The following is a 27,396-nucleotide window of genomic DNA, read 5'->3' as shown; positions in this document are numbered from 1 at the left end:
TTCTGGGAATGTATCCAAAGGAAATGAAATCTCTATCTTGAAGAGATATCTGCACTACCTGCTATTTCATTTCTCGGCCCATATTCTTCCGCATTGTTTTACTGTATGGCCATCCATCCAGTCCCTCCTGCTTTCCCCTCCCTTGACAGTTTAATAATTTAATAAGTATTGAGCCCCAGGGTGAGGGTCTGGGGCTTTGATCTCAACTCTGGGAAAACCAGAGAAGCCTTGGCCTGTCCCAGCTGATTTATGGCCACCTTTCATGGTTTGTGTGTGTATGCTGGGAGCAAAGAGCCACCTAAGAAAGCCTGGCTAGATCAGGACTGAAGGGCCCTGGCCCGGGGCCAGCAGAAGCCAGATGCATATCACACCACAGGTGCCAGGGCCCTGCCTCTGCCCACCCGGGAGCCACCTGTGACAGGCAGAGGGCGTATTAATTATTGATCGTGTCCCAGGTGGTAGAGATGGAGTTAAGAGCCCAGGGCCAGCCATGCCCCCTCACCTGTTTCTTCTCCTGGCTCTAAGACCTCAGGGATTGGGTGGGACACAGCACTCAAGGGAACACCCACCCCTGAACTCCCAAGAGGCCCACCTCCCTGTGTATTCAAGCTCTTCCAAGCCAGGCCCCCACACCTCCAGAAGTCAGAAATCCCAGAGAGGTGTCCACACAAGCAGCTCCTCTGTATCTCCCTCTCCACCTCTAAATCTTCAAGCTGACGTCAATCTATTTGCCCCACTGCTCACTGCCCCACTCTGGCAGAAGCCACACCTGTCTCCTCCCCTGGAGGTCTGCAGCAGTCTCCTGTCCGGCCCCTCGCTTGCCCCTTGCTTAGAATTTTCTAAGATGTCTAAGTGACTCTGTCACTCTTCCATTTAAAGCCCTTCAACAATCTCCCTACGGACAGCACATAGCATAGCTGGGTCAAGCATCCATCCCCCTCAGCTGTCCCTCTGGAGTTTAATTCTGTCAACTCTGGAGACCATCAGCACCCTGCAAGGTCAGAGCCTTGAGACCACAGTACCACCTGGTCCAATCCCACTGTAGGACCTTGGGCAAGTCACTTCCCCTCTCTGGGACTGAGAACCCCAGACCTGGGCTGACAAAGGAGGTAGGACAAAACAATCTCTACAGTATATTTGGGTTCTGATGTTCAAAGTCAGGGGGCACTGGTCCTTCCACCAACCTCACATACACACCTGACCACCTGCCAGTCCTCTCTCCTCGGGGAAAATGTGTTCAAAGGAGCATTTGCTGGGAAGAGCAGGGAAAGAAAAGGAACAGAAAGCAGACATGGAGGAGAAAAGGGCTCCTCCTGTCAATACGGACTGATGTATGAATTAAATAAAGGTGGACCATGGGCACCTCAAGGACAGACACGATGCCAGTATTCACCTCTCAGTCTCCATACCCAGCACCATGTCCATTGCCAAGAGGGCACCAACACATGAAATCGAGGAGCTGGAGCACCCCTAAAGTTTTACTTACTCTGATCAAGGCAAAGCGCTTCCTCCCCTGTTCTCAGACGCACATGGATGGATACCTCCACTAGGATGCACACACTCTCTAGACTGGCCCATCCTCTGGAGAAGATCAGCCTTTCCGCAGATGTGGGGGAGAGGCCAGGGCAAGCCATGGGTGGTGGGGGCGGGGGGGGGGGGGGAGATGAAGGTGAAAGCCAGGAGCATGTGGAAGGGCCATCACCCTTATCACAAGACAGTACCTCCTCCTGGCAATGTTCTCCATTTTTGTTGTCCCCTCCCCGACCTTTGGAGCAGCAGGAATGGCGTTCTGGGGCAACAGAGGCAAAGAAGGCCACACAAATAAGCCAGCAGTCATACTTTCCTCTCCCTCTTCCTTCATCCCAGGAAAAACCCTCCTCCTCCTGCCCCAGCCCTGCACAGACCTCCTTTGTGACCACGGAAGAGAGGCAAGGCAGTGATCTCTTAATGATTTTCTGCTGAGAAAGTTCCTTGGCCCAGGGGGTTGGGATGACATCGGCCTGGGATCATCCCCTCCTCCATACTTAGCAGGAACCAACTCTAAACTCTGTCCTCAAGCACAGGCCTAGGCCTCTGTCCTAGGCCCCCTGCCAGGAACACCCTTCACTGCTGCTCTCCACACCCAGCTCAATGCTTTCAATCAGGGGCAGTAACAGGCTTTGGGGTGCTTTTAAAAATACAGGAGATCTTAACTTTAGAGAGCAGATGGTTACCAGAGGGGAGGCGGGTGGAGGAGTGGGTAGAATAGGTGAAGGGGATTAAGAGTACGCTTATCCTGATGAGCGCTGAGTAATTATAGAATTGTTGAATCACTATATTGTACACCTGAAACTAATATAACACTGCATGCATATTAGCTACACTGTAATTAAAAGAAAAACATGGGAGAGGTTTTTTTTTTTTTTCTTAAGTCACAATGACCTTGAAGGTGGCCAGTAGCATTGAACAGGCAGGGGTCAGGGATGTTAAATGAGTAGTTCCACACCCAACATTCCAGTAGTACCCTTCTAGGAACATAAAGCCAAGCCCTACTCATCTTCTGGCCACTTCCCTAGAGAAACCTTCCCAGACCTGCAGACCAGGTCAAGTTCCCTGAGGATAGCTCCCCAGTCTTCTCTCTTTTACAGCCCTTATCCAAAAGTATCTGATCTAACTGACCAGGTAACTAAAGAAATAGTTGACAGAGTAATTAAAGTAATGCTCTGGCCTCAAGGAAGGGGAGCATAACTCCCACTCCTTAAGTGAGGGCTGCGCATGGAGAGTAGCTTCCAAAGAGTGCAATATGGAAAGGGGAGGAAAGTATAACTTTAACTTTACAATGAAGAAACCAGACAAGCACTATCTCAGCTGAGTGATCAAGGTCAACATCACCAGTGATAGGTCATGTGGCTTGCACGCACACTTGATACGTGATGGAAACAGCACCTCACCTCTACGGTCTATCTTTCCAAAACCTATACAGCAATCTAATCGCGAGAACATCAGACACATCCCAAGAATGGGACAGTCTACGAGAAACTTAACCAGTAATCCTCAAAACTGTCAAGGTCATCAAAAACAAGGAAAGCATGGAAAACTGTCAAAACTGAGAGGAGCCGAAGAAAACATGACCACTAAATATATAACATGGTACCTAAAAATACAATGTGACATCCTGGACAGGATCCGGGTACAGAAATAGAACACTGGGAAAATTTAAGGAAATCTGAATAAAGTAAAGGCATTAGTTAATAACAATGTATCAATATTGGCTCATTACTGGTCATGAATTTTCCATACTAAGGTTAAGATGTTAACTGTGGGGTACACCAGCCAGGGAGTATCTGGAAACTCCATCACTTTGCAATAATTCTGTAGATCTAAAGCTGTTCTAAATAAAACGGTTACAGGCAAACCTCATTTTATGGTGCTTCACTTCACCGTACTTTGCAGACAATGAGTTGTGGGTTTTTTTGTTTTTGTTTTTGTTTTTTAACAAATTGGAGATCTGTGGTAATCCTGCATCGGGCAAGGAGGGGTCTCGCATCTCTCACTTTAAATGAAAAACTAGAAGTGATTACGCTCAGTGAGGAAGGAGGGAGATCGGGGAAAGGTAGGCCTCTTGCTCCAAACAGTTAGCCAAGCTGTGAATGCAAAAGAAAAGGTCTTGAAGGACGTTAAAAGTGCTACTCCAGTGAACACATGAATGATAGGAAAGCAAAACAGCCTTATTGCTGAGATGGAGAAAGTTTTGGTGGTGTGAATAGAAAATCAAAACACCCCAGGGGTGTCTGGGTGGCTCAGTCAGTTAAGCGTCCGGCTTCCGCTCAGGTCACGATCTCGCAGTTCGTGGGTTCGAGCCCCGCGTCGGGCTCTGTGCTGACAGCTCAGAGCCTGGAGCCTGCTTCGGATTCTGCGTCTCCCTCTCTCTCTGCCCTTCCCCTGCTCACATTCTGTCTCTCTCTCTCAAGAATAAACATTTTTTAAAAAGACAGAAAATCAAAACAGCCACATTTCCTTAAGCCAAAGGCTCATCCCGAGCAAGGCCCAAACTCTCTGCAAGTCTGTGAAGGCTGAGAGAGGTGAGGAAGCTGCAGGAGAATGATTAAAGCTAGCAGAGGTTGGTTCATGAGGTTTAGAGAAAAGAAGCCGTCCCCGCAATATAAAAATGCAAGGTAAAGACGCAAGTGCTGATGTAGAAGCTGCAGCAAATTATCCAGAAGACCGAGCTAAGATAATTCATGAAGGTGGCTACACTTAACAGATTTCCAGTGTAGATGAAACAGGCTTCTATTGGAAGATACAATCTAGGGCTTCCATAGCTAGAGAGGAGAAGTCAGTGCCTGGTTTCAAAGCTTCGAAGGACAGGCTCACTCTGTTAGGGACTAATGCAACTGGTGACTTTAAGTGGAAGACATGGTCCACCTGCCATTCTGAAAATCTTAGGACCCTTAAGAATTATGCTGAATCTATTCTGCCAGTGCACTATAAATGGAACAACAAAGCCTAGATGACAGCACATCTGTTTACCACATGGTTTGCCGAATACTTTAAGTCCACTGTTGAGAACTACTCCTCAGAAAAAAATATTCCTTTCAAAATATTACTGCTCATTGACAAGGCACCTGGTCACTGAAGAGCTCTGATGGAGATGTACAAGGAGATTAATGTTGTTTTCATGCCTGCTAACACAACACCCGCTCTGCAGCCCGTGGATCTAAGGAGTCCTTTCAACTTTCAAGTCTTATCATTTAAGAAATACATTCCATAAGGGTACAGCTGCCACAGATCGTGATTCCTCTGGCAAAGTCCACTGAAAACCGTCTGGAAAGGATTCACCATTCTAGATGCCATTAAGAACATTCGTCAATCGTGGAAAGAGGTCAAAATGTCAACATTAACAGGAGTTTGGAAGAAGCAGATTCCAACCCTCGTGAATGGCTGTGAGGGCTTCAAGACTTCAGTGGAGGATGTCTCTGCAGATGTGCTGGAAACAGCAAGAAAAGTAGACTGGAAGTGGACCGTCAACATGGGACTGAGTTGCCGCAATCTTGTGATAAAACCTTAGCAGATGAGGGGCTGCTTCTTATGGATGAGCAAAGTGGTTTCTTGAGATGCTGTGAAGATTGTAGAGACGACAACAAAGGATTTGGAGTATTACATAAACTTAGTTGACACAGCAGCAGCAGGGTTCGAGAGGACTGACTCCAAGTTTGAAAAAATTTCTCCTGTGGGTAAAATGCTATCAAATAGCATCACAGGCTGCAGAGAATTCGTTCGCGAAAGGAAGAGTCAATTGATACGGCAAACTTCATCACTGTCTTATTTGAAGAAACTGCCACAGCCACCCCAGCCTTCAGCACCCGCCACCCTGATCAGTCCGTAGTCATCAACATCCAGGCAAGAACAGCCACCAGCAACAACAACACAACTCACTGAAAGCTCAGATAATGGTTGGCACTTTTTTAGCAATAAAGCATTTTTAGTTAAGGAATAGACTGGTTTTTTTAGACGTCATGCTACTGCACATTTAATAGACTACAGTGTAGTATAAACATAACTTTTATATGCACTAGGAAACAAAAAAACTCATTTGACTCGCTTTATTGCAATATTCACTTTATTGCAGAGATCTGGAACAGAACCCGTAATATTTCCTAAGTATGCCTGTATTAGAGAGAGAGAGAAAGCGAGAGCAGTAGCTCCAAAATCAGAAAGACTCTGGCCAGAATCCAGGCTCCACCTCGTATCAGCCATTTGACCTTGGGCAAGTTACTTAACCTCTTTACGTTTCAGTTTATCCATCCATAAATGGGGTTAATAATCATACTTACTTCACAAGGTTGTTTTAAAAATTAAATGAGATAATAGGTGTAAAGACTTTAGCATGGGCTCCAGCACATAGCATGTTAGTGGTTATTATCATCTTCCAATTCATTTTTGTTCATGCGTCATTTTTCTTCCCATCTGCCTCCCCACTGGAGGGAAAGCTTCATGGCAACGAGCCCTCATCTATTTTGTACACATCTATTTTGTAACCTCATGCCTAGGAGAGTGTCTGGCCTGTCGTCAATGCTTAGTATGCATTTGCTAAACGACAGAATGAGCCCCTCCCATCAGAGCATCCCTGGAACCCCAACTCTCACCCTAGAACTTCAGTTCCAGAGCCAGACCTAACTAGCCCCCTGCCCCCCCCCCCCCCGCCCCAGGGCAGCCAGAGCAGAGAGAAAGCCAAGGCCTCCCACCTGCCTGCCAGTGATTCCATCTATTTCCTTCTCCTCTCCTAGACCTTCTTTTCTCTCTGCCCGGCCCCCCCACAGGCATCAGCACCTGCTCATTTCCCAAAGCAGCAGGATCCGGGTAATGACCTCTGATAAGCATCTTTTAATAAACCCTGTAGCTGGCTCTGTCATCCAGAAGCTATATTCTCTCCCCTTCTCACCCTCACCCCCATCTCCTCCCACTTCCTGGGCTGGCCCATAGTGCCTTTGGTGTCTCCAGGCAGGCCCCCAGATCTCCTGGGCTTCTGGACTCTGGCTCGCTGCGGAATGGCCAACAGGCAGCCCAGCCTATTCCATAAGCTTGACCCTCCCCAGAGGCCTCTGATCTCAGCAGCCTGGCCCAGCTCTGCCTGTGCCACCCTGCCTGACCGCTGGCCCGTCCACCTCCCTCCATCCCCATAGGCAGGTTTCTCAGGCGTTACCAAGGAGACCACTTGCATCCAGCCCAGGGTTGCCAAAGCAACCAGTTCAGTGAGAAGCAGCCCCTAAGCCTCTAGCCCTTGGGAGAGTCACAGACCAAAAGGAAATAGGCCTGGGCAGCTGGCACACCAGGATAGAGGCATCCCTGGCATTCCCCAGGGCAGTGCCCAGCTCCTGCCCTCCTTCCTCCCCCCTCCTCCTCCCTCTTGCTCTTGCCTATCCAGCCGCCATCTTGGCCTCTGTGATTGAGAACCAAAACCTGACCCTCAATGTGCACATCTTGGAAGTGAGCACATGCAATCCCAGAGGGTCAGGGAAAAGAAGGCCCCAATATACAAAACTTCCTCCAAGACCGATTTTCTCCCTCGTGAGCTCTGGTGTTCTGGGTAGAAATCCCAGCCCCACCACTTCCGAGGTCGATGTTTCTGGGCAGCATTCTTAGCGAAGGATTCAGGGGAGGAGGTAATGGAGAGTGACTGTTTACTGGGTACAGGCTTTGCTTTTGAGGTGATGAAAATGTTCTGGAACTAGACAGAGGTGGTGGTTGCACAACATTGTGAATGTACTAAATGTCACTGGATTGCACGGTCCAAAACTGTTAAAATGGTGAATTTTATGTAAATCCTACTACAATTTAAAAGAAGATGGGAAGTGGCCCATCCAATCCTCATCTATGGGTGACCACTGGGCTGGGTAGCCCTCCCCGAAGGTTTTCCTAGTTACCATCCCGTCAGCACTTAGCACTAAGCAGGCAGGCACTCAGAAGGAGCTGGCAAAGGAGGAAGATCTTTATTCTCTGTACTTGTCTCCAGGAAGCTGGAGTCCCCTGCCCCAGTGACCCTGTGCCTGTAACTGAGAATATACACACACACTTACTGACTCCCACCTCCAAGCCTTTGCTGTATGTCCCTTCCCCAACCCTCCTCCCCACACCCTAGCACTCCTGCTTCATTCCTTATCATCTGTCCAATTTCTGCTGTTCCCTCCATGTCTGGCTCACATTCCTCCCTGGTTCCCCATTTCTGACCTATGCCCACACACATCTGGGATTTCAGTGGTCCAGCCAAGCACTTGGCCCCATTCCCTTCCTCAGCCTTGCCTCTTCAAGTAGATCTTCAGCTTGTGAATGTACCAGGATGTCAGGAGCCCTCACCTCTCAGTCAGGCATCCTCGTAACTGTCTCTTGGTCCTAAGCCCAGAGCTATGCCTTGGATCTCTCCCCTGGACACTCCTAGACCAACACTGTTCAGACCCCAGTGGGAATCACTGGCAGTGAGGTGAAGTTAGCGTGTCTCCAGGGAGAACACCAAAGTCTACCACCTGACAGGTGAAGGACGAGCCTCATTTCATGTCAGCCTGACAGCCAGACTAATCTTAGATCTCCAATGTGTCCCAGGGTCCCTATTATGTCAGACCCCTTCCAGCTGTTTTAATTAAAATGGGGAGAAATCAATAGAGATTTCAATTATAGAAGGAGAGAGAGAAAAAAACAAAACAAAGGAGAGTTCCCCATCCCCAGCAAATTTCTGTATGGACACCGATAATCTAATTCACTGATAATGAATGAGAGCCGAACACAGGGTGGGTACCGAAGCAATCCGAGCACAAGTCCAGGTGGACAGGCTTAAAGTCAGAGTCAGTACTGAGGTCAACACCAATACAGTTGGAATGGAATTCTGGATGACCACTGATGTATCAGAGAAGACTACTAGGCCAATGCTGTTTTAGCTTGAAGAGAATTTTGAGTAGACACAAAAACAGAGTAAAGATGGCTTTATTAGGGTAGGAGAAGTCAGGATCAGTGGACCCTGGACAAAGGACACCCATAGGTGGCCATCATGGACACACCCTAATCTTTGATCTCAGGCTTGGAAGGAGCAGAATCAAAATTCTCACAGCCACCTCCAGTAGGTGTGTGGGTAGGGACAGGGGAGTGGAATCTGGTAAATCAAGCCTGAAAGGGGATGGGCAGAGAGAGGGAGACGGCTAGAGAGAGAACTTCACCACCATTTAGTCCCATGGAAAAAGAACTGATCCCTACAAACCAGGGAGGCAGCATAAGTGGAGTTTCCACTTAAGTGGAGGCCACATAAGTGGGGAGTCATGCAGAGGAGAAGGTTAGAGTGGGGGGCAGGGAGGTGGGAGGATCCTAGACCCTCTCCTGCCCATTCCCTCCCTTGCCAAAGACTCCAGTCACAGAGACCTCACATCCCCACAATCCCAAACTTTAGGTAAAAAGAGGTATAATTACCAAAGCCTTCTCTGAACTTCCCTAGGGTCAAGGATGGAGCAAGCCAGCCTTTTTGGGGCAGTTTGTGAGCCATTAAACCCAAGTCAACTCACTAGCTCAGCTACTCTGCCCTTGAAGGGTTCAGCCTGACTTTGCCATGTTCTCTTGACTGATGCACTGAGTAACTAGGCAAACACCCTCCCTTCCCTCCATTCTTCTCACTTGTGAGGGAGGACACTGAATGAGAAGATGTCCACAGTTTCCTCCATCATTAAGAATCTGTTTTCAATGTTCATAAGTAGTTGTTATACAGGTTAATACTTACAGCTTATTCCTGATGATAAAAAAAACAATATTGCTTATTGCAGAAATTTTTTAAAAGAGCAAAATATAAAAAGAAAGAAAAAATCTTATGTGATCCCATTACCCAGAGAAAAACCAATGTTATCCTTTTGGAAACTTTCTTTCCAGGATTGTTTGATATTTTTTTTTTTGTATTCATATATTTTTAAACAAAATTGGGATCTCACAGTCTACATATTTTTTTGTCCTGCCTTTTTCAACTGTCATTATGGTGCTGTACTGAGCATTTTCCCAAATCATCAAATATTCTTCAAAAATACAATTTTAAAGATTGCGTAATACTCCACCAAGAGGACATACCACGATTACAGGGCATTTAGGTTATTTTCCTAGTATAAACACAACTGCTGTGAACATCCTAACCTAACGTATAAGTATTTGCCCGGATCTCCATTTTGCTAGGATCAGCTCCTCTAAGAGTAATCACAAGGCCAATGAATATGTTATTTTAAAAGGTCTTGACACGTACCACCATATTAATTTCCAGAAAGACACAACAAACCTACCGATTTTCCCAAACTGAGAGCGGAAGTTCTGAAATGGTTGGAGCTAGAACACAGGATGGTGATCCCATCCCTCCTCCTCTCCCCTAGTCTGGAAGGTTAACTGTCCAGCAAAAGAGAGGACAGAATCTAGTCAGGAGATACAGATGTGCAGCCTAGCTCCACTTCTTGCTGGCTTCGGAAACCAAAAACAAGCATTGGTTCTCCTCAACTGTGAAATGGGTATGATTAGCTTTGCTGACTACCCAGAGCAGTTTCCTCGCTCACATGAAAAGGTGTTTGCAAAAGTTCTTTTCAACTCTAATGTTTTGTCAAGGGGTATTACCATATCCTTCTCATCACCCAAGGGGCTGAGGAAGTGGGTTGTTCTTTGGAGAAGACTAAGGGCTTCCCTTCCCAGCTCTTAGCCATCAGAATGCCCAGAACAAGTGCTGGCTGATTCTGAAGGTGATAGAAAAGCAGCTTCCGGAAGGGAACCAGTGGGGTCTGAGGGCTTGGGAGGACACAGCTGTGTCTTGCAAGGGTCAGAGAAAGCAGCGGAAGCTGCAGGGCCGAGGGCTGGGCCAGGGCTTCCTTGGCGGTGCTGGGTAGGGCTGGGGATTGAGATTGCAAAGACCTTCCTGGTAAATGTTCCTCCGTTTCAAGGCTCCCAAGCATCTCCTGTCTAGGGTTCCGAACGGACATCTGGCCTTTGGAGGAACCAGAAACCAAGCTGAGTCGGTGGACGCAAAAAGTCAACAGAGCTCTGGCCCCTTCTTCCAGGCTGCTATAAGTCAGTCCTGGATCTTTAAGATCCTGCCATGGAAGATGCAACTAGTGCTTCCAGCGTGACCTCTCCAGCCCTGGGCAGATGAAGAAGGAGACTGTGATGCTTCCCTTGAGAAGCACAGCTGGCCGGTCTGAGCCTCCTGCCACACTCCCCTACCCACTGGGCAAATGCCCTTCCTCACTCCAGCACGCTAGCATCGTGGCCTGAGTTAACTCCAGTGACGTTCCCAGTGCCGGTGGGGGAAACTGCGCAGACCCCACAGAACGCCATCCTTCCGGGTTTTCAACATCACCACCCCCAGCCCCCCACTCCCGGCCCCCCACCAGGGCCAGATGCGCACCTCGCGTCTCCAAACACACACAACAGGTGGCACCTGCCCTGCCTCCCCAATCACACCTCTCCACCTCTCCCTGCCCTTCCACCTGCGCCCCAGTCCTCCGGGCTGCGCCGGGCCCGGCGGAGCCTCCCTTACCTTTAAGGGTCTGGGGGTGGCCCCGCGGCGCCCGGCTCGGGTTTCCTCGGGGCAGAGAGGGGATACTGGAGAAGTTGTTACCCATGGCATCCGGCCCCAGGGGGTTCGGCACTCGCGGGGGGCAGGCGAGGTTGGGCAGGAACGGAGGCACGGTGTGCGAGTGTGTGCGCGCGCGGGCGCGCGCCGCCGGGGGAGGGCCCTGCTGGGGCTGCGGCCGGGGGCGGGCGGGCCGCCGCTCTCCTCCCTCTCTCGGGGCCGCGGCGTCCTCGGCTGGTCCTGCCCGCCGCGGGGGTCCTCGCGCCAGCCGGCTACCTGCCCGCCATTCCCCGCGGCGGGGACGGGGACCGCGGGCGGGCCCCTGGGCCGGGGCCGGCGGCGCCCGGGGCTCCCCTCTTCCTCCGGCTGGCGCTCGGGTTCCGGCTGGTGGTGGGCGGCGCGGAGGCTCCGGCGCGCTCCCCCGGGGCCATAGAGTCAGGGCTCCCGGCGAGGGAGGTCGGCGGCTCGGTGGCAGGCTCGGTCCCCGCCCGCGGGGACGGCCGCTGCGGCGACGTGCGTGGCGCCCTCCCGCCCGCGGGTCCGCATGGAACGGGGCTCTGTGGAGCGCGGGGCGTGCTGGGCGCTCCCGCCCCCGCCGGCTCCCTCCCGCGACCGCCGCCCCCGCCCCTCGCCCGCAGCCGTCGCCAGGATTCCCTGGCTCCGGTTGTTATGGTGACGGCTGCGCCGGTGAATGAGCGTCTTAGTGACACGCGCGCGCCCGCGCAGCCAGATGTGGCCCCGGGGCGCGCCGCGTTCCCGCTGCCACAAGTTGTCCGCGGCGCCGGGGCCCGGCCCGGGTCCGGGTGAGCTAGCAGGCGGATGGGCGGGGGTGGGGCGCCGGGAGACGGACTCATTCCCCGCACGGGCAGTGGAACCAGGTCTTGAAAACAGAGAAACAGTGCAGCAAGAAGGTTGAGCTCCCTGGGGGCCAGGCGCGGGGCGAGTTAGCTCTACAGTCTCCCTGGAGCCAGGTACAGGGCCCGGCGCACAGTAAAAGCTCAAGAAAACAAACCAAAAAAAATGGGGTTTTTTGATGAGTGAATGGATGATGGAATAAATGAGGTGAGATGGGAAACCCCTGCACTTGACCCTCCTCCCTCAGTTACATCCGAGGTGCACGGGCAAGGGCTCAGAACAAAAATCCCCTGCACACATCGCACTGGGGGCCGTTGGACGAATACAGAGCCAACCTAGGAGGCGGGGTTGCTGGCCAAGCTGGGAAAACAGATCTCAGGGACAAACCATCAGACAAACCACCAACTCTGAACTGAGTGGTTCTGTCAGCTCTAAGAGGTGGGGGGAGCCAGCCTCTGTGGCCCTTAGTAAAGAAGGCTCCCTGGGGGAAGGGGCTTCAGCAAGTTGTCTGTTCACCTGACCCTAGTCGATTGGCGTAGATGAGCCAAGGTCCCTCAGACAGAGAATCTGCCTGCCTGCTCCTCTAGGTCACCTCTAGCTCTCTGCCTGGCTTCAGCAACTTTGATCCAGAATCCAGTGAGGGTGTAGGCTGGCAACAGGCATCTCATCCATCCTCTGATGGAAGGTTCTTCCCTCAGGTCTCATGTGACGGCTCCTTATTATTCAGGCACAGTTCATGTGTCACCTCCTGACCATACCATACCCCAGCCCCTAGGAGAGTGCCTGGCACATGACAGACTATCAACAACTACTCGTGGAATGGGTGAATCGGCCTGCCTGCCAGCAGAACTCCACTAAGATCCCTGGAGTGAAGCTCTTTATGCCCCTCCCCTGCCCCCTGCCCCCCACCCCACTGCAGCCATCACATCCATAAATGTCTGGGACTCCAGGCGAGCTAGAAATATCCGTGACAGCTGCTCTCTGGGGTCTGGAGGGAAAGACAGCCCCCACCCCCGCCTCCAGCTTCTGAGATGCCCAGGATCACGTGCCCAAGCCAGCTGCAGAATAGACATGGAGGTCAGGGGTGCTGTCTTATTTATGGACATATCTTCCCAAGGCTCACTCCCAACCAATGACTCATGCATCAGAAATCCATGCGCCCTGAATGGCAGCACACTCACACATTTGCGTACACACCTCTGCACTCTCCCGCACGCTCATTTCTACACAAGTGCACACATAGTCTCACACATATTCATATACCCCCTGAAGTCTGCTGCAATGAGGTCACTGTGAACCGCTGCTGGCCGCGGAATAAATCTGAAGGCTCCGTATAGACCAGACTAATTCTTCTGGAGTGTGTGTGAAGTGCAAGGCTCTTGGTAGGATTTGCAGAGGGTGGCTGCAGGGAGGCTAGGCCTGTCCTAGAGTCCCACCCCTCCCTTCCCCAGGGAGGAGGAGCTGATGCCTGGGCCAGGGGATGGGGGTGGGGCATGGAGGCCCCAAAGGTAGAGGACAGCAGGGATGCCAAGACCCCACACGGTCTGAACCTGGGGCTGTGGGCAAAGCAGGGGAGAGACAGAGAAGATCAAAGGGAAGAGGAAATGAGGGCCAGAGACTGGTGCCCATCAGAGCCCAGGGGCAGCAACAGGCTCTGCAGGGATCCCAGGGAGCCCCACAGGAAGGTGAGAGGGATCAGGGACCAATGCAGGGGACTGAGAGCAGGATGGAAATCCCCCCTGACCCAAGAAGGCTGAGGAGATAATGGAATATCAGCAGAGCCAGGAGAGGATGAGGCAAGCGAGGCGTCCCTGGCATAAAAGGCAAGGAGGCGCTGGCTGTCAGGGTCGTGCAGTGCCAGCCCTGCACTTGCTCCAGCCTGAGAGTGAGTGCCTCTGAAATCTTGCACCCTAAGCCACCTCCCTAGCATAGCCCTAGCCCTTCCGGGGAGCTCTGTATTGTGGGAAGGGACACCACGGTCAAGTGCCAACTGGGTGCAAGTGTCTTGCCAGGCAGGGACCTAGAGAAAGCAGGTGGGACCCCATGGGACCCAGAGAAGCTGAGAGTGACCCCTCTGAGGGGTCCTGTGTCTCAGAAACCCTTTTCTGGTAAGGGCTGTGTTTAGTCGCAGCTCAGAGGATCAAAAAAGTCCAGCAGCCTCCTGCCCACTGGACATTGGGCAGAATCCCTGAGGCCTCCAGGCCATTCTTCACCAAGGCAGCTGCCAGGAGGCAGAGAGGTAGCCTGTGTGGCCCCAAGGGTCCTTCCTAGCCCCGTCCTCGAAGAGAGGAGGAAGAAGGATCCCGCCAGGGAGACAAGGCTGGATGAAATCACTGTCTTGATGGTTTCAATGGAAGCTATTAATACCCATGAGGTGGGGATCCAGAACCAGTCACCGTGGCAACCCCGCCTCCCCGGTAGTGTAGACTCTGAAGGCGGTGCCCGGGGGGATGGGTGTTAGACATACGTGTTTGCCTGTGTGTGCTTGTGTGTGCATATGTGGCTCTCCACACTGATAAATAATAAAATATTTGACTGAGAAGAATAAATTCCTTCCCTGAGAACCTGTAAGCTAAGCGCACAACCAGCCACAGGGAGGGTCCCCACCCGGCAAGCAAGAGTGGGGTTCATCTAGGCCAAGCTGGGCTCCACGAAACTTGAGACCACCCAAGCCAATACATGATACCTCTCTCCCTATCAAGAAACTAACCTTAAAATTAGAAAAAGTCGGGGCGCCTGGGTGGCTCAGTCGGTTAAGCGTCCGACTGCGGCTCAGGTCATGGTCTCACGGTTCGTGAGTTCGAGCCCCGCGTTGGGCTCTGTGCTGACAGCTCAGAGCCTGGAGCCTGCTTTGGATTCTGTGTCTCCCTCTTTTCTCTCTGCCCCTCCCCCCGCTCACGCTGTCTCTCAAAAATAAATGTGTTAAAAAAAGAAAAAAAAAGCCACAACCATCCCTAGGCTGGGGGAGAGGGCCCCCCTGTCATCCCCCAAGGCCCAGTCCATAGTTATCGGGCGATCAGAAAACCTGTACAGGGTTGTCCCGCCTGGACTGCAGGAGGTGGCTAGACATGTTAGAGGGGGAGATCCCTGACTGCCTGACACATAATAGATACCCAATAAATGTTTATTCAGTGAATCAGTGAATAAATAAATCAGTGAATTCACCTATCAGCAGAGCTACTTAGTCAACCAAAGACACTTGCTCCGACCAGCCCACCTGGCCTGTTCCCTTGTCAGCAGTACCTTTCGCACAAAGTTTTCCCTGAGGCCGCGCCTTCCCTCCGAGGGATGAGAGTCTGTTCTGCCCCATGGAATGAGTACCATAAGGTCCAGGTGCTTTGGAATTCAGCGCCTCTCATTGCCCCAGTGACCATTTATTGAGCACTACCTGTATACCTGGCACTGTGTGAGGCGCAGTTTCCCTGCCAGCCCCACGGGGGAGCCTCTCCCGTGCTTTTGTGTATTCCAGTTTCCTACCTCCCAGGGCTAAGGCTAGGGCTGAGCACACAGTAGGTCTCAACATTGTCAGGATACCAGTTTCTCCTGACTTGATCTATAGAGTCAATGCATCCCAATCAAAATCCCAGCAATTTATTTTGTGGATATCGACAAGCTGATTCTAAAGTGTGTGTCAAGAGGCAGAAGACCTGACATAACCAACACAATAATGAAGAACAAGGTTGAAGGACTGATGCTACCCAATTTCAAGATTTATATAAAGCCACAGTCATCAAGACAGTGTGCGACTGGTGAAAGAATAAACAGATGGGTCAATGCAACAGAATAGAGAGCCCAGAAATAAACCCACGGAGAGATAGTCAACTGACCTTTAACAAGAAGCAAGGGCAATATAATGGAGCAAAGGTAGTCTTTTCAACAAATGACACATGAACAACTGGACATCCACATGCATAAAAAGAAATGAATCTAGACACAGACTTCGCACCCTTCACAAAAATTGACTCAAAATGGACCACAGACCTACACAGAAAATGCAAAACTATAAAACTCCTAGAGGATGATATAGGAGAAGATCTAGATGGCCTTGGGTTGGGTCGTGACTTGTTAGATACATGAGTCATGAAAGAGAATTTGTAAGCTAGAATTCATTAGAATTAGGTTTTTCTGTTCTGCAAAAGATACTGTCAAAAGAATAAAAAGACAAACCACAAAGACTGGGAGAAAATATTTGCAAAAGTTTTTAAGTTTTATTTGTTTAAGTCATCTCTACACCCAGTGTGGGGTTTGAACTCATGACCCTGAGATTAAGAGTCACATGCTCTTTTGACTGGGCCAGTCAGGTGCCCGCTGCAAAAGACATATCTGATAAAAGAACATTACCCAAAATATATGAAAAACTCTTAAAACTCAACAATAAGAAAACAAACAACCTGGTTTTTAAAATGAGCCAAAGACAGGGACACCTGGTTGGCTCAGTCGGTTAAGTGGCCAACTTTGGCTCGTGCAATGATCTCGCAGATCAGCAGTTCAAGCCCTACGTCGGGCCCTGTGCTGACATCTCAGAGCCTGGAGTCTGCTTCAGATTCTGTGTGTGTGTGTCTCTCTCTGCCCCTCCCTGGCTCGTGCTCTGTCTCTCTGTCTCTGTCTCTCTCAAACAAACAAATAAATAAATAAACATTAAAAATAAAACAAAACAGGAGCACCTGGGTGGCTCAGTCAGTTAAGTGTCCGACTTTGGCTCAGGTCATGATCTCACAGCACATGAGTTCGAGCCCTACATCGAGCTTCGGATTCTGGAGCCTGCTTCGGATTCTGTGTCTCCCTCTCTCTCTGCCCCTCTCCTGCTCATGCTCTCTCTCTGTCTCTCTCTCTCTCTCTCCTTCAAAATTAAACATTGAAAAAAATTTTTAAATAAAAGAAAAAGTGCCAAAGATGTTAACAGATCCCTCACCAAAGAAGATATACAAATAGCAAATAAGCATATGAAAAGATACTCCATATGTATGTCATCAGGTAAATGCAAATCAAAACAACAAAGAGATACCGCACACACTTATTATAATGGCCCAAATCCAGAACCCTGGCTGCACCAAATGTTGGTGAGGATATGGAGCCGTAGGAATGCTCATTCATTGCTAGTGGGAATACAAAATGGTACAGACACTTTGGAAGACAATTTAGTGATTTCTTAAAAAACTAAATGTTCTCTTACCGTCCAACCCAGCAATTACACTCCCTGACACTTACCCAAAGGAGTGGAAAACATACATCCACACCAAAACCTGCCCAAAGATGTTTATAGCAGCTTTATTCATAATGCTGAAACTTGGAAGCAACCAAGATGTCCTTGGGCAGGTGAGTGGATAAACAAAAACTGTGGTACATCCAGACAACAGAATATTACTTGGTGCTAAAAAGGAATGAGCTATCAAGCCATGAAAGACATGGGGGAAACTTAAATGTATATTACTAAGTGAAAAAAATATGAAAAGGCTACTTACTGTATGATTCTAACTACATGGAATTCTGGAAAAGGAAAAACGCTGAAGACAGTAAAGAGATTAGTGTTTGCCAAAGGTTAGGGGGAGGGAAGGATGAACAGAGAACAAAAGAAACCATGAAACTACTCTGTATGATAATGTAGTGGTGGATACATGTCATTACACACTTGTCTAAACCCCGTAGAATGTACAACACCAACAGTGAACCCTCATATAAACCAGACTCTGTGTTACAATATGTCAGTACAGGTTCATTGATTATAACAAATGTACCACCTTGGTGGGGGATATTGATGATGAGGGAGGCTACCCATGTGGGGGTGTATATGGGAAATCTTTGTATTTTCCATTCAAGTTTGCTGTGAACCTAAAACTGCTCTAAAAAATAAAGTCGACTTTTTATTAAATTTTTTTAATGTTTATTTTTGAGAGAGAGACAGAGCATGAGCTGGGGAAGGGCAGAGAGAGAGGGTGACACAGAAACTGAAGCAGGTTCCAGGCTCTGAAGTGTGAGCACAGAGTCTGACGTAGGGCTTGAACTCGTGAACCGGGAGATCCTGACCTGGGCTGACGTCTGCCGCTTAACCACCTGAGCCACCCAGGCACTCCTAAAGTCCATTTTTTAAAAGGATCATCTTACCTTCCTCCTATGGCGCACACACATTAGACTAATGATTCTCAAACTTAGCATGCATCAGAATCATATACAGGCAGAGGGGCAGGGAGAGAGGAGAACATGGCTGACAAAATGCATATTCCCAGGCCTTGCCTCAAGAGATTATGGGAAAGCAGGGTAGGAGGTGGCTGGGCAGTGAGGGGGAGCCCCAGCCCCTTTCTCTGCTCCACAGACAGACTTGCCATCTGGGAGATAGCCCCTAGGTCCATGGTCAATTGTAAGATCTTCATAAACCCCCAAACTTTTATCCTTGGAGCTCAAGCGTATCAGGTCAAACATACTAAAATATACTACATCCCACATTAAACATAATTTTCTTACCTTAAACATTTTGAGAGGATTTATGTAAATTTGGTTTTTGGAATCATTGGACTACAAGGAACTCATTGAATTTACAATTGGTTTTATTTCTAAGCAATCATGCATGTGTTGGATTTCTTGCCAAGCGAGAAAAACCTACAATTGTCTTTAAACATAATGAAATCTTTATGAGTACTCATTTAATGATTAAAGAAGTTGACACAACATTAAATTTTGTAGGCAGGTAAGTAAATATTTATTAATTTTGATTTTGAAATTTTTTGATCATAATTTGGAGCCAATAATGTTTTGTTTTCCCCCCAGTCTTAAGCAGACCCTTAGAAAGCTCATAGGCCCAAGTATTGAGACTATCATGCCCATGGATAAAATCCAGGACTGAGGTCAAGCACTCCTAAGGTTGCATCTAAAAGGAGAGTGGAGGGAATCCTGGGTGGCTCAGTCGGTTGAGCACCCAACTCTTGATTTCGGCTCAGGTCACGATCTCACAGTTCGTGAGATTGAGCCCCACATTGGGCTGTGTGCTGACAGCGTGGAGCCTCCTTGGAATTCTCTCTTTCCCTCTCTCTCTCTGCCCCTCTCCTGCTCGCACGCACCTGCATGCACATGTGTTCTCTCTCTCTCTCTCTCTCTCAAATAAATAAACATTAAAATAAAATTAAATTAAGGTTAAATAAAAGGACAGTGGAGGCCCCTGCTACACACAGGAAGCAAAAATACCCAACACCAGAAAGAAGACCACAAGTATCCCTGTCTAGGAAACTTGTGTAGTGACTTCAAAGGAGTCCAGCACCCCTCTTGAACCATCCCAGGACTACTGGCTCACTAATAGTGACAGGTGGTATTTATGGAGCACTCAGTCAATATGTACTGGGTCATGGTCTAAGCAATTCATCTGTATCAATTATTTAAGCCTGGGCCCACTCCTGTAAGGTAGGGACTATTATTATTATTATTTTATTTTCACCATTTCCATTTTATAAATGAAAACCCCCAGGCGTAAGGAAACTAAGACACTTGCCTAGGAGCTGATAAATGAAACGCTGAGGTACAGCCCTCCAGTGGTCTGAATCCAAATCTCTGCGATATTGTGCCTGCCCCAGAACGGGATTCCCCCAAGTGCCCAGCCTCAGAAAAACACCTGTTGCAGAGAAGGTGTCCTCACTGAGTTCCTGAGCCTCAAAACTCCTGAGGGACCCAGAAGTCTCCCAGGCGCTCTGACTCAGCTCTCTGGAAGGTAGCCAGGGAGCGCTCAGCCACTAATGAACATGAAATAGATTGAAAATAACTAAACAGAAAAAAATGTTTTTAATGTTCAAAGTAGTGCTAATACCCCAGAGCATCCCTTTTCTCTCATAGATGTTTTAAATGACGATTTCTTGCCAGGAAAGCCCTTCTAAGAATGTTACAAAGACCAGAGAATCATAAAGGAAAAATATGATAAATATGACTATGTAAACCCTTAAAACTCCTTTATGGCTAAAACAAAAAAATAGTCAGGAGGCACGTGTCCAATAAGCCAATAGTCTTCACTTCAAATGCCCTTCACCCCTGGACCAGGAATAGGAAACACACGTCTCTCCACTATGGCTGGCGGTGTAACATCTCTGTCCTGTCCACCTGTCCCAAGGGAGGTGTGGAGGCACTAACTTGTTCCCACCCTCCCCCAAAGACGCATGGGTGGGTGGGGGGGCTCTCTGCACAATGAGGAAAGTTTTCTCTCAGCAGAGTGAACAGTGACCGTGTCCCCATTTCTCCCTGCCCCTCTCAATCTCTCAACAGCCACCACTAGGTGGCGCCAGAACTCCATTGGAATCCCCGTTCTCACTGGCCAATATTTCCAGGCGGGGGGGTAACCCTCAAGTCAATCCAAAATGGTTTAAATATTTACAGGTTGCTCTTTTTCTCTCTCAAAACAAAAAGGGATTTTTCTTTTGGTGGGGAGGAATACATGTCCTTATCGCTTCCATGACCTGCTTCATTGTGAAGAAAATGTATCAGTGAGGAAATTAGCCCTACTCTTTAGCCACTGACGTACTACCCTCTGGGTGTATTCGCTTCATGAAGGCCACTTTCTTATCTTTCGTCTTGTGACTGGACCTCCAGAGGAGACCTCCCCATCGCAGTTAGCTGGACCAAAGAAGGTCAAACCTACCAAAAAAGACTCTCTTCCGGGACCGAGGAACAATCTCCCCAAACTCAAGCCAAGTGGAGGTCCTCTTCAGAGTGCTCCAGTTCACACTGAGATGCCGCCCTGGCATCTGGTACCTGATGTGGGCACCTGTGTGTGCCCAGCACCAGCACAGCACCATCATGCCCAGTGAACAGCTGCCGCCATGTGGCTGAAGCTTGAGGGTGTGTGGCCTATAATAACGGGGGCTTCCTAGCTTGGTTCTCTGAGCACCTGATCACCCTCTCAGCTGGGATTTGCCACTCCCCCAGCCCAGCCATCTTCCCACAAACACCTCTACATCTACTCAACCACGATGGGCAATCTCAGAAATCCCAGGAGCTTGCGCAGGCAGGCAACAGGGGAAAGGGGCCCTGGAGACACTCTGGCTTTGGTATTTATTGCATAGAAGTAGAATTCAGAAGATCCACCCGGATGGGTTCCCCTCCCCTCAGATCAAACGACCTGTGTTTGTCCCCAAGTCTCTGCCTTTGGCCCAACGTCTAGCGTCATCTCGTGTCGGATGCTCCCCCTGGCAGGATTTCCATGCCAGGAAACCAGCCCCCCTCAGCAGAAGCTAGAAACAACTTCATGTCAGTTTGGTTAGAAAAATCCATGTTCACAGCTTGTTAGTCATGCGAAAAAAGAGGTGAAAATAATACTACGGAACCAGGCTTCTCTCTTTCTTCTTCTGAAAAAAGGAATTAGAAATGTATTATGAGGGGCTCCTGAGTGGCTCAGTCGGTTGAGTTCCGACTCTTGATTTCGGCTCAGGTCATGATCGGGTCATAGGACTGAGCCTCGTGTTGGGCTCCATGTTGAGCATGGAGCCTGCTTAAGTTTCTCTCTCTCTCTCGCTCTCTCTCTCTCTCCCTCTCCCTCTTTGCCCCTCTCCCTCTGCCCCTGATTGTGCGCCTATGCATGCACACGCACACACACACACTCTCTCTCTCTCTTTCAGATAAATAAATAAGAACAAATGTAGATTTAAAAAAAGAAAGAAAGAAAGAAATGTTTTGTGAACCAAGGAAATTGTTCCACATTCTGCAACCAGCGGGATGAAGACCAAAAATTTAAGTGTAGAAGAATGCTAATGTTTGAACTAGAATATTTTATTCTGTGTAAGTCATATATTTTAATCCTATTTTTTTTACATAACATTTCTCAATTTATATATGGAAACGTATTTTTTAATTCCATAAATCCACCGTCTGGATAGCCTCTTTTTTTTTTTCCTTTTTTGTTAGATCAAAAGCAGGCTTATTTTATTTACACACAGAAAAACCTATTTACAACTCCAGGTGTGGATATGTACCTAGCAATACAGGAGACATTTGCTTCCACGTAGGCACTATATAAATTAAGATCATAAATATGAGAGGTAAGCCCCCCACTGAGGGCACAAAACAGCCTCTTATTGATCTTAAAACAAATTTTTTTTAATGTTTATTTAGAGAGAGTGCACGTGCATGCCGTGAGCGTGCACATGACCCCACGCATGAGCGGGGATGGGGCAGAGAGAGGGAGACACAGAATCCAAAGCAGGCTCCAGGCTCTGGGCTGTCAGCACAGAGCCCGATGCGGGGCTCAAACTCGCAGACTGCAAGATCATGATCAGAGCTGAAGTCGGATGTTTACAGGACTGAGCCACCCAGGAGCCCCTGATCTTTTAAAAATAAAATTCATATGTATGCACTGAAAATCAACAGCACAGAGAGGTATAAAATGGAAAAAAAAAATCCCCTTTCCCCCACCACCCAATAACTGTCCATATCTCATGTATCCTTCCAGCAAAAAGGGTACACAATACCAGACACACCTGGGTCGCTCAGTCGGGTAAGTGCCCAACTTCAGCTCAGGTCATGATCTCACAGCTGGTGAGTTCACGGCCCGCATCAGGCTCTGTGCTAACAGCTCAGAGCCCGGAACCTGCTTCAGATTCTGTGTGTCTCTCTCTCTGACCCTCCCCCACTTGTACTCTGTCTCTCTCTCAAAAAAATAAACATTAAAAACTTTTTTAAAAAAGAAAAGTGTACACAATACCAAAACTTTTACATATTTATATTATTTTTACTTAGAAGAGGTTATACTATGGACAATATACTAAACTGTGGTTTTTTTTAACCTACCGTACGATCTGTGAAAGGTCTTTTCATATGAACACACGTAGATTTGCTTCATTCTTCTAATAGCTGCATAAATACCATTTTATGGCTGTGACATAATTTACTAAAACAGTCCCCTGTTGATGCAATTTTGGTTGTTTCCAGTTTTATTGCCATTCAAAACAAAGTTACAATGAATATCCTGTTCGTTTATCTTGGCTATTTCTACTTTACCTTGGCAAATCTATCCATAGGGCAAATTCAGACCAGTGTAACTGTTAGGTCCAAGGGCATGTATATTTAAATTTTGCTTTAACTATGTTGCCAAATTGTCATAGAAAAACCCTAAAAACTTGTACTCTAGTCATCAGTGTATGAAAGCAGCCGTTTTCCGAAGTCCTCACTGACATCAGATAGTATCAACCTTTTGGTTTCCAACTACGTGGCAAGTTTAAAAAGGTACCTGGTTGTTTAGATTGCATTTACTTATATGTGAGAATGAGAATCTTTGCAGGATTGTGGCCACTTGTTTTCCTTTTTCTGTGAATAACCCATTGACATCGTTTGCTCATTTTCCCATAGGATTGTTCATCTCTTTTTCTGATTTATATGATCCCTCTGCAAATTAAGGAGCATAGGCCTTTGTGTGGCTTGTGTTTGGCAAATGCCTTTTTTCAGTTTGATATTTTTCCTGTGTTTGTTGGTATTTTGCCCACAGGAGTTGAGGCCTCCATTAACGCTCTTTTCCTTCGTAGCTACTAAATTCTGTGCTCTGTTCGCAAAGGGTGCGCCTGGCATCTACTAATGAATACGTTTGCCTACATTTTCTTGTAGAATTGTTACGATTTTAGTTTTTATGTTGACGTTTTTGAGCCATGTGGAACTGATTTTGGTATAAAGAATGAGATGGGAATTCGGTTTGAGATTTTCTCAAATGGTCGGCCAGCTCTTCCAATGTCTTTTGTCAGATGCCCCCCCCCACCCTCCCGACCCTTGAAGAGCCACGTGGCTCCATGTGGTCCCCAGAGTGGAGCCAGCGTAAGTGCCACGTGGCTTTCCCCCAGGTCCGCCAGAGACACACCAGAAGGTCCCGTCAGCAGGATCCCGCAGAGGCCTCCGTCACCAGGGTTGGGGAGCAGCCGGGCTCCCGGAGATGGAAAGGACACCGCTGCTGTGCTAGACATGAGGGAACAATGGTCTCCTGTCCCGAGAGATGAGTGGGACACGCATCCAGTGTCTTCCTCATGAAGGAGAAAGAGAAAGAGAAACCTCAGGGGAGAGCGTACTCACTATAGAAAGAAGAAACAGAGGGGCGCCTGTATTTCTGAAGACACACATTGATCCACACATGCTGCCCATGCATGCCACTCACACGTGTGTATACACACGCACCCACAAGCACACGTGCACCCTGACACATTCGTACGCACGTGCTCACACACTCACACTCCAGATACGCCCAGTGTCTCTGATAAGGGCACCCAGACTTCAAGAACCCTCTCAGTCACAGGAACTACAAGAGTGGTAAAGTCAATGTTTCTCAAATGATATCCAGATTCCTGCTAAAGGACAAAAAAATCTGGGAACCCCCCCAAGATGTATGTGCAAGATCCTAATACGAGAAAAAGCAGGCAAGAAAGAGACCAAGACTTGTTCTATAAAGATCTCCCAATTGCAAAGTAACACATGTTTAAAACTGCTAGGGGCACCTGGGTGGCTCAGTCGGTTGAACTTCCAACTTCAGCTCAGGTCATGATCTCGCGGTCGGTGAGTTCGAGCCCCGCGTCGGGCTCTGTGCTGACTGCTCAGAGCCTGGAGCCTGTTTCAGATTCTGTGTCTCCCTCTCTCTCTGCCCCCCTCCCCCATTCATGCTCTGTCTCTCTCTGTCTCAAAAATAAATAAACGTTAAAAAAAATTAAAACTGCTAAAAAGACCTAAGCCATCATTAAAATGAAAATGTGAATTGAAAAAATTTTCCCAGAATTAAAAGACCCAGAAGAACAGAGTCATAGACCCCTGGAGTGGTGTAGGGGTTTAAAAGAAAGGCTGGCGCTCTGGAAAACAGTGTGGAGGTTCCTCAAAAAATTAAAAATAGACCTGCCCTATGACCCAGCAATAGCACTGCTAGGAATTTACCCAAGGGATACAGGAGTACTGATGCATAGGGGCACTTGTACCCCAATGTTTATAGCAGCACTCTCAACAATAGCCAAATGATGGAAAGAGCCTAAATGTCCATCAACTGATGAATGGATAAAAAAATTGTGGTTTATATACACGATGGAGTACTATGTGGCAATGAGAAAGAATGAAATCTGGCCCTTTGTAGCAACATGGATGGAACTGGAGAGTGTGATGCTAAGTGAAATAAGCCATACAGAGAAAGACAGATACCATATGGTTTCACTCTTATGTGGATCCTGAGAAACTTAACAGAAACCCATGGGGGAGGGGAAGGAAAAAAAAAAAAAAGAGGTTAGAGTGGGAGAGAGCCAAAACATAAGAGACTGTTAAAAACTGAGAACAAACTGAGGGTTGATGGGGGGTGGGAGAGAGGGGAAGGTGGGTGATAGGTATTGAGGAGGGCACCTTTTGGGATGAGCACTGGGTGTTGTATGGAAACCAATTTGACAATAAACTTCATATATTGAAAAAAAAGAAAAAAGAAAAAAATAAATTAAAATAAATTAAAAAATTAAAAAATAAAAGAAAGGCTGGGTTGGGGCACCTGGGTGGCTCAGTACATTGAGCATCCAACTCTTGGTTTTGGCTCAGCTCATGATCCCAGAGCTGTGGGATCAAGCCGCATGTCAGGCTCTGTGCTGAATGTGGAGTCTGCTTGAGATTCTGTCTGTCTGTCTGTCTGTCTCCCTCTGTCCCTCTCCCCTGCTCGTGCTCTCCCTCTAAAGTAAAAATACCAAAAATATTTTTAAAAAGAAAAAAGGAGGAAAAGCTGAGTGAAGGCATTATCATGCAGGTCTACAGGTTTTTTTCAAAATGTTTTGTTTATTTATTTATTTAGAGACGGAAAGAGCGAGCAAGGGCTGAGGAGGGGCAGAGAGAGGCAGAGAGAGAAGGAGGAGAGAGAATCCCAAGTAGGCTCTGCATTGTCAGCACAGAGCCTGATGCGGGGCTCGAACTCACAAACTGTGAGATCGTGACCTGAGCTGAAATCAAGAGTCAGTCACTTAACCAACTGAGCCACCAAGGGGCCTCTATGGAGTAAAGTAAGTCTCTCTCCAATTCTTCCCTATATTTCTGCCTCTCCTGTTTCAGCAGACCCGGGCTCCCAGCCACAAAATGGGATTCTCTCACCCTTTTCCCTTGTTCTGAATACCCTTTGAGTATTTCCAACGAAAACGGTTCATGATTTTTATTGGGAAATTTCTAAAATCATTATTATGAAAGTAGATATTTAGAAAATGCAGAATTTTTAAAACTCAAAGTCACACTCATACCCGGGGAGATAATATCTCTTTAAGTTGTGGTGAGCTGACTCGGGAGCTCTGTCTCCCCTCTCAGGTTGGAGCTGTGAACAGGTTGGCCTGGGGGAGACCTTGACCCGGTTTCTTGCGGTGTTCTCCCAAAAGGATTGTTTGATCTTTTCCGGAGAGCCCCTAGGTTACAGGGGGCTGGGGGCCCTCAGGGTGAGCAGCCCAGCAGGTGATTAGAGTTGGAAGGTACAAAAGGAGATCCCTGCTTCCTTCCTGGCTCTGTCCCCACCAGGCTGTGTGACCTCTGACAGACAACCAGCCTCTCCAGGACCCGCACCCACCTGAAGAATGTGGCGGGGGTGGTTCTCAGCTACATTAGGAGCCCGGGAGAATGAACCAGGCTAGACCAATGGAATAGGATGGAGACCCCAGAATTGGACTCACAAACGTATGGCCAACTAATCTTTGACAAAGCAGGAATGAGTATCCAATGGAAAAAAGACAGTCTCTTTAACACATGGTGCTGGGAGAACTGGACAGCGACATGCAGAAGAATGAAACTAGACCACTTTCTTACACCATTCACAAAAATAAACTCAAAATGGATGAAGGACCTGAATGTGAGACAGGAAGCCATCAAAACCCTAGAGGAGAAAGCAGGAAAAAAACCTCTGACCTCAGCTGCAGCAATTTCTTACTTGACATATCTCCAAAGGCAAGGGAATTAAAAGCAAAAATGAACTATGGGACCTCATGAAGATAAAAAGCTTCTGCGCTGCAAAGAAAACAGTCAACAAAACTAACAGGCAACCAACGGAATGGGAAAAGATATCTGCAAATGACATATCAGACAAAGGGCTAGTATCCAAAATCTATAAAGAACTCACCAAATTCCACATCCAAAAAACCCAAATAATCCAGTGAAGAAGTGGGCATAAGACACAAATAGACACTTCTCTAAAGAAGACATCCAGATGGCCAACAGACACATGAAAAGATGCTCAACGTCACTCCTCATCAGGGAAATACAAATCAAAACCACACTGAGATACCACCTCACGCCGGTCAGAGTGGCAAAAATGAACAAATCAGGAGACTATAGATGCTGGCGAGGATGTGGAGAAACGGGAACCCTCTTGCACTGTTGGGGGAATGCAAACTGGTGCAGCCGCTCTGGAAAACAGTGTGGAAGTTCCTCAAAAAATTAAAAATAGACCTACCCTATGACCCAGCAATAGCACTGCTAGGAATTTACCCAAGGGATACAGGAGTGCTGATGCATAGGGGCACTTGTACCCCAATGTTTATAGCAGCGCTCTCAAC

General features: G+C 48.1%; 1 protein-coding gene across 1 annotated transcript in view; it reads right to left on the bottom strand.

Moving 5' to 3' along the window:
• Window positions 1-11,212, bottom strand: part of NEURL1 (neuralized E3 ubiquitin protein ligase 1) — a 79,909-nt gene extending 68,697 nt beyond the window's left edge. The window contains exon 1 of the mRNA XM_058697674.1: window positions 11,018-11,212. Coding sequence (XP_058553657.1) covers window positions 11,018-11,102 — 85 coding nt within the window. The 5' untranslated portion in view covers window positions 11,103-11,212. The remainder of the gene's footprint in view (window positions 1-11,017) is intronic.
• Between the last annotated feature and the right edge of the window lie 16,184 nt (window positions 11,213-27,396).

Source organism: Neofelis nebulosa, chromosome 13 (genome assembly GCF_028018385.1).
Source record: "Neofelis nebulosa isolate mNeoNeb1 chromosome 13, mNeoNeb1.pri, whole genome shotgun sequence".
Lineage (NCBI taxonomy): Eukaryota > Metazoa > Chordata > Mammalia > Carnivora > Felidae > Neofelis > Neofelis nebulosa.
Note: the sequence above shows the minus strand (reverse complement) of the source record. Positions and strands in the feature narration are given on the sequence as shown.